The 11,736-nt window shown below is 35.6% G+C and overlaps 2 protein-coding genes across 3 annotated transcripts; both read left to right on the top strand.

The window, feature by feature from the left end:
• Nucleotides 1–16: 16 nt before the first annotated feature.
• On the top strand, nt 17–5,071 carry LOC115962134 (glycerophosphodiester phosphodiesterase GDPD4). 2 transcript variants are annotated; one of them, XM_031081021.1, is made up of 9 exons: nt 17–240; nt 333–419; nt 518–615; nt 1,395–1,455; nt 3,011–3,091; nt 3,386–3,478; nt 3,752–3,841; nt 4,480–4,607; nt 4,696–5,071. In XM_031081021.1, the coding sequence occupies exons 1-9, from the start codon at nt 73–75 to the stop codon at nt 4,862–4,864; spliced, it is 975 nt and encodes a 324-aa protein (XP_030936881.1). In that variant the 5' UTR covers nt 17–72; the 3' UTR covers nt 4,865–5,071. The 2 variants fall into 2 exon arrangements, with proteins under 2 accessions (XP_030936881.1, XP_030936880.1); XM_031081020.1 differs by having other exon boundaries at nt 18–240; nt 4,468–4,607.
• Nucleotides 5,072–6,556: 1,485 nt separating this feature from the next.
• Nucleotides 6,557–10,536, top strand: LOC115959071. Its single transcript, XM_031077369.1, has 5 exons — nt 6,557–7,008; nt 7,489–7,559; nt 7,796–7,901; nt 8,008–8,140; nt 10,150–10,536. Exons 1-5 carry the CDS (start codon nt 6,938–6,940, stop codon nt 10,312–10,314), a joined length of 546 nt encoding a protein of 181 aa, XP_030933229.1. The 5' UTR covers nt 6,557–6,937; the 3' UTR covers nt 10,315–10,536.
• Nucleotides 10,537–11,736: the final 1,200 nt, after the last annotated feature.

Here is an 11,736-nt window from a genome sequence, read left to right as displayed (position 1 = left end):
GTCATCCTTTGACGTTTCCGCACCAACGCCAACAAATCTCTCTCTCTCTCTCTCTCTCTCTCTCTCTCTCTAATGGCGATCTCCATGAGATCGGGAAGGAGACAACAACGAGGAGGAGGAGGATTACGAATAAGATTATCGTCTCAAAGACGATTATTCCGTACAATAATCATAAGCCTTGTCTTCATCGCTGTTGTCCCTCCCATCTTTTTCCATTTCCGACTCAAACGCCTCCATCAGGTACAACAACTAACACTAACATACAAAACCCATATCTTTTTTTAATACTTGAGAAATTAATTGAAATGGGTTTTTGGTTTGGTTTATTATAGATACAAGGAAGAAAGTGTGGTTGGATGAAGGATCCACCTCTTGTGTGTGCTCATGGAGGTGACTCTACCAACGCCTTTCCCAACACGGTACTGACTCTCACCCTATGTTTCTATTAGTATTAGTATTAGTAATGTTGTGTTTGTTTTGCTGATTCATTCTATGTAATGTAAATATTGCATTGCAGATGGATGCGTATCGTATTGCGCTTCATTCTAAAGTAGACTGCGTTGAGATTGATGTTTCTCGTTCTTTTGATGGGGTTTTGTTTGCTCTCCATGATAGGTACTTTTCGGATCATCTACCTTATTTGCTCTTTCATTTACCATTCTATCTTTACTCCTAACACCCATTAGACTTAGACAACTTAGGTTCAGTTAGGTTCCCCAAGCAAAAACAGTGTTATCTTTGTTAAAGAACAATTAAATTCAACTATGTGATTCAATACTCAATGCAATCGCGTATTTAATTTAATTGGCAAACATAAGGTAGTATATCACTTATGGTCCATTTGGATCAAGGAGGAGTAGAGTAGGGTTGGCCATAAATTAGCCTAATACTCGGCCAACTCGACTCTACTCTCCCTTGCTCTCCCTTCAATCCAAACAAGTCATTAAGGACTCTACTCCCCCTTGGTCTCCCTTCAATCCAAACAAGCCTTTAAGGAATTGTACCTAAGTTTTACCCAATTAAAAATTCTTGCCCTGTTGAACTACTTTTTATATCGTGGGAAGGCGTGTTATGCTTGGTTGTTGTGGTGATATGACTTAATGTGCAAAAATAATTTAGAATGGAATTGGAGGAATGTCTTGGATGTAGCATTGAAAATGATTACAAACATGCATCAAGTAATACATTGACATAATTATGTGGGTTAAATATGCTTAACATTTATAACAAGTGCATTACATGCAATATATTTGAAGAATAGTAATAAAGAAAGGTAAGCGTATCTAATACTGTCCAAAAAGTGTGAAACACATTCATGTTTTGGTATTTATTTTCCAGACTTTCATCCTTTGAATTAGCTACTTGGATATTTGATTCTCACATTACACAGGCAGGGATTTGCAGCGGATATCTGGAAACAGTACTTCTAAAGTAGGGTACTTGAGCATGAAAGAGGTGAGACTTGGTGCATTAACTTTCTTGTCAAAAATGCTAAGCAGCTCCTCTAGTATTTGCATGGTGAATCAATGTTTTTGTTGTCAATCTGCTAGTTAATGAATGTTGGTCACACTAACTGAAGCTGTAACTGTAAAATTATAAACATAGAATTGTAGATCAATGCTCATTTGGCTGGTTAAATTACCATGGACTGGACACCTGTTGAATTATACGGGGCAGACCAACTGAAAGGAACAGATTGATTTGTTCTTGGGGTGAGGCTAGCCAAGTTGTGCTGTTTTGATATTTTAACAGTAGTTTTATAGCACTAACATGTCCCAGTGGATCAATGTGGTTGTGGCCTGCATGCAAATGGAGAAGTTTCACATGAAAAAGCTAACAAACAAGATCATTCCTTTGTGAGGACTGAGGACCCTTATTTAGCTCAAGTATCAGCCTTTCTTCTAATATATAATTGGTTATGGTTTCATGAAGTTAAGTGTAGAAGGTATAATATACAATATTTTCCTCTCAATTTAAATGTGGGGCTTCACAACTGTAAAACTAGTAGTGCTTCAGGTGATTAACAGAATTCTTGACACCGAGTGAAGAGGATTTGCACAAGTTTTAACAATGATGACCTTTTGCCTTCAATAAATTGCTCCTATGTAACGTCTATAATTATACACCTAGGTCGTTTAAGGCAAAGCACGGACGTGGTTGGGAGGGTGCCGCACCCGAGTCCGACGCAGGACGTGGCGTCCGATGCAGTTGACCGCGCGTCGCTGCCGCGTCTGAGTTTTTTTTTTTTTCGGATTCGACCCGACTCGGCTCGATTCGCGCCGAACTGGGCTGATTCGGCCGGAATCGGGCCGTGTCGGCCATATCGGGTTGTATCGGCCAGCAACCGATACAGCCGAAACAGGCCGGAAACGGCCGAAACAGGCAGAAATCGGCCTTGAAACTCGCCGGAGCAGCCGAAATTCTGACCTCAGATGTGTTTCTTGCCTTCTTCTTTCTTTTTTTTGTGAATCAAGGTATATTAATGTGTTTTTTAAGAATATTTTAATAGTAAAAATATATAGAAAATATAAATAAAAATATTTTTAATAATTTTTTAATCACCGAGTCCCGCCGCACCCGCACCCTACTTTTTCAAAAATTGCCGAGTCCCTCACCCGAGTCCCGAAACGCACCCGTGCTTCATAGAATAAGGGGAATAGAGTGAACCATAATTAAGCTGATCTGTTCTGGAGGGAATGTAGTTTTGGACTCAAGCTAACTTCTATTGTCAGCCTCGGTTGGGCTTCATCAAGTGTCTTCTGGGCTTGGTTATAGTAATCTAGTATTTGCTTTCCACATGATCTGGTTTTATATGAAGCATGTGAGGTTGCCATATCCTATTAATATCAAGCAAAAGGGAATAGTTTTACTTCTGTTTGGGATTAATTTGTAGAATTCAATAAAAACTTATCTTTTTAGTTTTATCACAAAATCTCTGCATATATATTTTGTCTGAGTTTATGTAAATGAGAAAAGTTGACTGAGATTGTAATTTAGCTTATGGTTGTAGATAAAAGAACTAGGCCGTGCTAATCAATCTGCACAGATGTTTCTTCAAGAAAGCATTCCAACCATTGAAGATGCTTTGAAGGTATTTTCCTGGATTTTGTCTAATTCTCCCCCATTCACTAAAAAAGTTTCTCTTCCTATTTTCTCTCCAAAGTTTTCCATCCATCTATTTCACCTCTAAACAAACACACCCTAAAATAATTTCCATCTTCCTCTTTTTCTACGGTCATTGTGATAAACATATTTCGTCAATCTCGCTGCCCCTTTTGGTGTGGCTTATGACACTATTCATTGACATCTATCTGCATTTTCATTTATCTTATTGAAACTTTGTTGTTGAGTTTTCTCTGACCATCGTTCTAATGGATGCTCTTAGTTGATATCAAATTCAGTTCGGCAAGTGATTCTAGATGCTAAGGTTGGGCCTCCATCATATGAAAAAGGGCTTGCAAAGGATATTCTTTCTGTGGTAAGTTTTTTTGTTGTCTTTCACTTCGCCTGTTCCCTTATTTTGTTTTTCGCTTTCTAACTTACTACTATACATTTTTGCTTATAATGCATGGCATAAATATCTAACATATGAAACTCATTGTTTCACCCAACAAATATGAAGTTACCTTTTGGATTTGTTGTTTGCAAGCATTTAAGCTAAAAATGATTTTTGAAGTCATGTAACCTTCAGGTTTTTGTATGGAATTAGTAAGACCTAATCACCAAGCCCATCTTGTGCCTTCTTTTACAGGTTGAAAGGACGCATTGTAGGAATTGCCTTGTATGGGCTAAAAGTGACAATTTAGTAAGGGACGTAATTAAACTCTCACCGAATACTACAGTAAGAAGAAGTGATCTGTTTTGACATCTTCAGGATCTTATCCTACATAGTTATTTGATGTTATGATTAACTGCTTTGTCCTGTTTGCTGAATTCTTTAGTGCTTATAAGTTGGAGAAGAAGAACGCTAGGGGGGGAGGTGGGGGGGAGAGTGTAGGAGGGTTCATTGGAAAATACAAGTCCTCTTTGCAGTAAACATGGACCTGATTCAATTATTCCAAGCTCATTCAGGGTCCACCACAACTCTCTAATAGACTTTTAGCTTTTTACTATTGTGGGATTTGTTGCTCCAAATTAATGATCTTGTCCAGACATTCATTTTTATAAGTAATTATCATGATTTGGCCAATATAAAATTTTAGTCACTTTTCATGAATAGCCCGACTGGAACAGTTTTAGGATTTGAGACTTTGTTATTATTTTTGTGTGAAATCTACAGACCTTACACTGACATTGGAATTTTTTTATTATATATTTTTGTTGTTGTAAAGATTAGTTGTTGTACTTTTGTTGTTTAGATTATCCATGAATTACTTAACTGGTAAGACACATAAAGCTAGAGAGTTTGGTACAGAAGTTGGTGTTTTGGCTTTTGAGTTTGTTCTCCTTGCATGTTGAATGTGTTAGGTGTCATTGCAGGTGGGCTACATTGTCATGAAGGATCCTTCTACTGGACTAAGAACCAACTTAATGAGGATGAAAGGTGCTGGGGTGGTTGGTGTCTATCATCCTTTGATTGATGAAATGCTGATGAAAACTCTACATGGGTATGAAATTCCTTTGATGTATTAGTATTTGCAGGGTAGTCAGCATGTGCACAGTATGATTTCATGTTTTCCATTTGGGTTTAAGCAGGAGGAACAAAAAGGTATATGCCTGGACTGTTGATGATGTGGATTCTATGCAAAAGATGTTGTTTGAACGCGTGGATGCCATTGTTACAAGCAATCCGACACTACTTCAAAGTCTAATGCAAGATATTAGAACACAATGCCTCGAGGATGGTTTTTCGTTGTCACAATGACAATCATTTTTCAAGCACTAAAAGGCTTGACTTCCATTTTTGTGAATGACAGAATACGGTCAACATACTACATAGCTAGGCTTCATTAGTTACTTGGTTTGGTATTGAGTTTAGAATATTTCTCATGAACAGGCTGCTTGCTGGTATTTGATAAAAAAAAGTTAAGATTCAATCTGATAAAAAGAGTCATTTGTATGGCATTTTCCATATAGACTTGTTGTGAATCATTTGTTATCACCAGGGTGTGAGTCGACTTGAGTTGTCTTGTTCACAGCTCTCTCAGGTCGTGTGTTTTGTGTTTGCGTGACAAATTCTCTCCCTGGGCAAAATATTATAATGTGCTGCCAATTCAAATACTTGTAGAAAAAAGAATTTCATAAATTCCTTATCCTAAAGCTAAAAGGGTGTTTAGACACGTACGAAGTCAGCATTTTATTCAGATCAAATTGATGCAAGAGGAGAAGGCATCTCTTTCTATTAATTAATTGGAAGGTAGACTAGACGAGAACCCTTTACGGAACACACACACAAAGAACAGGAAAAAAAAAAAAAAAAGGTAACAAAGAGAATGACGTGCCTCACATCACGTCTTTCTATCTGGCCACGTAATTTTGGGGTTGTAATGTATGTCATATTTGTACATGTAGTACGCAAGGTATTTGTTTATCCATCAACTCCTCTATGAAGCGATGACAAAAAAAATCTCCGTCTCTTGTCCCCTCTATCTTAAGTGGGTGATTTCCCATTTTGAATAAGTGACGGTGCATGAACGAGTTTTGCTTGTATTAAGAATGGAAAACTATCCTTAACCTGGCTCAACCCTAACCTACTTTATTCCTACCCCTACACAAATTTTACCTACCCAAAAAAGAGGATGGAATGGGAGTAAGGGTAAGCACCCCTAATCAACCTAACCATACCTTATTCCATTGTCATCGCTATCATAATAGAATAGAATCTGTATATGTAATGGAAAGATTGTATTTTGTATTCCATATCTTGTGCTTGCATAGTATATTCAAGTGTTACAATTGTGTTAGACTCACATGCTATGAGAGAGAAAATATATGTACAAAAATACAAAAATACCTTATCCAATAGTAAACTCAACTATGAAATAAAATGATATTTTTCATGTAAATTTATATAAGTATATAACTCATTGAATTTATTTATATTTAACTAGCAACTATTGACAACATTTTTTACTTACAAAATAATGTGATAAATAGTTATTAATATAATATTATTTTCACATAAATTAGTATTGATACTATTTTTATCCCCATCAATTGCACCATACCACCTTCATAGTTGCGAAAAAAACATAAATAGATCAAATCCGTATGAATTGCAAGTGATAATTAAATATCTTTGTGGTGATTTAATTCTCAAGATTCAATCCTCTTACTATTGCGAAGAATATTTGAGCTAAATTGATATTTTTAGTGCTTTCATTGTAAACGTTTTAGAAATTTATCCTTCCCAAAAAAACATATATGTATATATATATAAACCTAATACCTTTAAAGTAGATGAATGGTTAATAAATACGGAAATTCAACTATCACACTTAAGAAGAAAATTCTATTGCAATTAAAGAGCTCCAATTAGAAGAGATGAGATGAGATCACAGTGAATCCATCAGTGGGGCCCAGTAGAGAATAAAATTGTAACCGTGGAACCGACCTCCGACTCGTTTCTTGGTATGGTACCAACCAACCAAAACAGCTTCTCAACTACAGCTGCCTGTTTCCGATCTTTTTAGTTTCAGTTCCCACTTCCCACACAACACAACACAAAACAAACACATCTCACTTCAAACTTTTGTTCTTATCTCTTGAGATTAATAAGAAATTGAGTTTGAAGCACGAAATGAGACAGTAAATTTTTTTTGGGAATTGTAAATAAAAAAAGATTCTCTCATTTCTGAGACAGATACTAAAATTTATTACTGCTTTTGTCGCACTTTCAAACCAAACAAAACAAAACAAAGCTTCAAATAAAAATAAATACATAATCATAAATATTTAAGGGTTCGGAAAATTCCATTAGCAGAAAAAGGAGGTGGCAATGGCAAGGCTTGCATTGGGTCCTTGGTTCCACAAGAACGTCGTCGATCCTCTCATCCAAATCCTTCGCAGGTACTCTTTTCTTTCTCACAGCAGTTTTTTTTTTCTTTTTAATTTGTTTTTGGAGAGGGTTTTTTTGAGTGTAATTGAATTGGAAATTGATGAGATTTTAATGGGTTTGTGCTTAATTGCTCATCACTGTAACTCTTTTATTTTTATTGTACATTTCCCATGCTTAATCTTAGTAATTTCTGGGGTAACAAGCATTGAATTTTCGGTTGAAACAGCTCAGAGATCTTTTAAAACAAAAAACAAAAATTATAATCGAAAGTTAATTTCTTTTTTGTGCATTCTAATTTTCCACGTTTGGACAATGATAAATCAGACATAAAGAAAGAAGATTTGAATTGATCTTAGTTTTAGTACTACTATTGTTTGATTATTTCAAGGTTATGTATTGGATCAGTTTATTTATTAGATCTTTTTAGCATTAGGAAATTAATTTGAAGTCATTTTGAGTAAATTTTACCTCTTTTTTTTTTTTTTTCTCAGGGGTGCTGAGCCGAAGCAATTGGCATTTTCTGCAGCTCTTGGCATTACCTTGGGGGTATTTCCCATTTGTGGTAATGTCTTCTTCATTTAGCTATCAAATTTATTTATTTGTCTTAAAAGTTATCTTATGGTAATACAACATAGTTGTCTGATTAGTCAGTATTAGTGAATTCATATTTGAGTCATGATTCATAGTTTATTGTGCACCAATTATACATTTTTGTGGAGAAAACAATAATGCGTGCTTGAAGCTATAGAGCAATGTCAGCATTCTTTAGATGAACATGAACTAACGTTTCATTAACAGGGGTCACTGTGTTTCTATGTGGACTGGCTATTGCATTGCTTGGATCCCGTTGCAATGCTCCAACTGTAATGCTGGCAAACTTTATGGCTACACCAATAGAGTTGAGGTACTTTGTGCATTTTCTTAACATCAGCTTAAATATGTTGTCATTATTGGTAATAGAGATCAATTTTTAGTTTGTATTCTGATTGCTGATATGTCTTGCTTTCTAGTCTGATGTTGCCCTTCTTGCGCTTTGGTGAAATTCTCACTGGTGGACCTCAATTTCCATTTACATCTGATGCTTTCAAGAAGGTTTTGACCGGCCAAGCTTCGCATGAAGTCCTCTTAAGTGTTGTCCATGCGGTAGGTAGCTAGACTAACATCCTCTAATATTAAGACTCTCTCTCTCTCACACACACACTCACACTTGCACATGCTTTTACGCCTCATTCACTCCCCTAGTGATATCTGAATTCAAACAAATTGGTATTTGAATCACTCAATCCTGTAGTAATGGCTATTTCTTAACATGTGTTCTTGGCATGCTGTATGCTCGTAATCCTTTTGCGCTTGATAATAGAGCAGTTAACTTCAATTGCCTAGCTGCAGGTGCTAGGGACTAGGGTGATCCAAAGTGTAACTAAATAGTTTCAAATGATTTGGTGTTACTAATGGGGCAAACTGGGAGTGTCTCAGGCTACAGTATCTAATGTTTTTAATTGCTTGGACAAAGCTGTGAATCATGGAAACAGTCATTGTTCGCATACAAATGCTTGAGTGCAATTTTTGATGGTCTTGCATGAAGTGGGTATTTTAACTTGTGTACAATTCTACAATTCTTCAACTCGCACTTGTGTAAAATCAGTGACCAAGTTGTCTCCTGAGTTAAGGGTTTCAACTGGAGGATTTAAATATAAAAATATAAATAAATAAATATATATATATATTTATATATATATAAAATTCTTCATGAGTATTTTAACTTAAATGAAACAATGTTAGTGTTGATTGATTTGATTTCCTTGGCAAGACTGGTTTTTGCTACTCCAGTGCCAGGGTAAAATTATCCTGCTGATATACTAAGTTAGATTTGTTGTAAATTTTGTTTTAATTTAGTTGCTGTAAAAATATTTCTGAATATGTAGCACTGATTCCTCTACCAAGGAAGCCATGTTAGAGTCACTGATGCGTCTTGGACACTAGTTTAACATACTCTAGACATCTCTGTCATTCCTGAATCTTGTTTCGGTTGTACAAGTAATGAGTCACAACTAATATAAGTCACAATTTGGAATTTGAAAACAATAATTGTAGTGACCCAAAAAGGGGGGTCTTGCATTCCATGGAATCCCACATCGTCTAGGGAAGCACATGAGAATGTGTTTATAAGGAATGACCTCCCCTTAATGTGTAGAGGCCTTTTCCCCAGCGCAACTTGGGGAAGAACAAAACCATGAGAGGTATGGGCTTCAAAGTGGACAATATCTACATAGTTGGGGTGGGGCCGTTACAGATGGTATCAGAGCCATGCTCTAGCCGGAAGTGTGGGCCCTGCACGTGAGGACGCGTGTGCCCGTAAGGGGGGTGGATTGTAGTGACCCAAAAAGGGGGGTCTTGCATTCCATGGAATCCCACATCGCCTAAGGAAGCACATGAGAATGTGTTTATAAGGAATGACCTCCCCTTAATGTGTAGAGGCCTTTTCCCCAGCGCAACTTGGGGCCGTTACAATAATTCTTTTAGTGGGGTGCTCTTTCAGGCTTTTGAGCACTCTAATCACATGCTATTTCATTTTTCTCTGAGCAGGGTGCTACATAACATGATGGCATTACTGTTAGTAAAGGTAGTCTGTTTTATTCATGATCAAAACACGACCACATTTTTTTATCTTTCCTTTGCTTTAAATTGTTTTTAATCAATTCTTATACAAACCAAAAAAGAAGAAAAAGAAAAATCATAGCAAGAGTTTCACAGACTGGACTTGGCACCTATTGTCAGTGATGCTTTAAGCCGTTAACTCTGGTTGCTTAGCTTAGTTTCCCTGTCCAACTTAGTTGCCTGTGCATAGAGCTAGTCATAGCCACCAACGAAATTTGACAAAATTACAAAGCAATAACTGTATGGGATACTACTTCTAACAAAAATAACTGTATGGGATATTGCAGTTTGACCAAATGGTTATGGTTTGGGAGCTCATAGGAAGATTAACATGTAATGATAATGTAGTTATGTGTTGATCAACACATTCATCAACCTATTATATTTTCAAGCTTGAACTTACTAAAACAAAGTAAAATTTTGAAGCTTGAGCATTTCAGTCCTGACCTAATGACACTGTTATCTGAAAAGTATTCGTCTATCAATCTTTGCAGTTGTTGGGATGGCTTGTTGCGGCACCTTTTATATTGGCCACACTCTACATCATCCTTTTACCATGCTTCAAGTTTTTGGTTAACAAGTTCAGCTCTGTTCCATTAAGCCCAAAGAAACCACTTCATTCACTCTCAGATGTCCAGCTGAAGGTAAGGGATGTCTGATTAAACTGTAATAAGCAGATTTTCATTCATCCATCCCATCAACAGGGAACAGTAGTCATTTGTTTTTAGCCTAATTGATGTACATAAAACCCTTTTATGTTCAAGGTGTACAAAGAAATTTGCATTGGTATTGTTATCATATTGATGAGCTTCTTCTACCAAATACTGTATCATTTGGATAAAAATTTAATGAAAGTATGAGATTGATTTGCGATTATGACAGGAAACTGATGCAAGTCTCAATATTGCCCAGCATCGTCACATGTATTCCATGTATTCCTATGCACAACACCTATTTCATCGAAATGCTCATTGAATTACTGGTGATTTTTAAGTTGGACACAGGCTGATGCTTACATTGTACATTGTCTCAAAACACACTAGAATGATCATGGTCATGATAGGCACTTTTGAGGACCAAGGAGCTGCTCCACTCTTTTATTGTCTATATATGATAAGTACTTTTTCAGTTTTGGATTACATACCAAACTCAACTTGTTATTTAAAAAGGTTATGATATTATTATGAAATAGATTTCCTGCATCAAATTATCATTACGACATTTCTGGTTTGTTGTTGTCAAAGTCCAAAACGAAGGTTTCAAACAATGGTTTGGGGACAAGGAGCGTTGGGAGTAGGGGGGTTATGGTTTCAACAAATTGCACTATTGTTTTTCAATTTTTGAAACGAATTGTTTGGTTGCAAAGTGTATTTAATCTCGCTTGAGAAGCATTATATATTATATAATAAAAATTGGGGCTAAAAGTCGCGATTGCACCAAATTGCATTTTTTAGATAAGAACAAACAACTTATTTGTTCTTATCAACTACTATTAGTGGTTTTTTTTTTTTTTAATAAAATAAAAACTTCTTGTTAGTGTTTTAACAAAAAATGTAACCTATGTACGTATCAACTTTTTATTTTTTTGGTTTTTTATATTTTCAAAGGCTTAATTTTTTTTTATCGGTACTTAAAAAAAAAAAAAAAAAAGTTCTTTCCTAGTTAATTTTACATTTGGTTGATAATATTTTGATAGACATAATAGTATTTACGTTTTTTTTTTTTAATTTAATTCTATCCTATTTGATTTTGGGTTTTGTTGATATGTTATTAACTTTTGATTTTTTTGTTATTTTAAATATAGGGCTCTTTTGTTCTTATCCAGCCTACATTCTAGAATTTGAAATGAAATAGCCATATTAGCATCAACTCAAAATCTATTTTGCTTCTAAACAACAGAACTATCCAAGTGCTAAAATATCTTTCAAGATTCCACTTGCATATGTTATTAACTTTTGATTTTTTGTTATTTTAAATATAGGGCTCTTTTGTTCTTATCCAGCCTACATTCCAGATTTGAAATGAAATAGCCATATTAGCATAAACTCAAAATCTATTTTGCTTCTAAACAACAAAACTAC

Source organism: Quercus lobata, chromosome 9 (genome assembly GCF_001633185.2).
Source record: "Quercus lobata isolate SW786 chromosome 9, ValleyOak3.0 Primary Assembly, whole genome shotgun sequence".
In the NCBI taxonomy this organism is placed as follows: Eukaryota; Viridiplantae; Streptophyta; class Magnoliopsida; order Fagales; family Fagaceae; genus Quercus; species Quercus lobata.
Note: the sequence above shows the minus strand (reverse complement) of the source record. Positions and strands in the feature narration are given on the sequence as shown.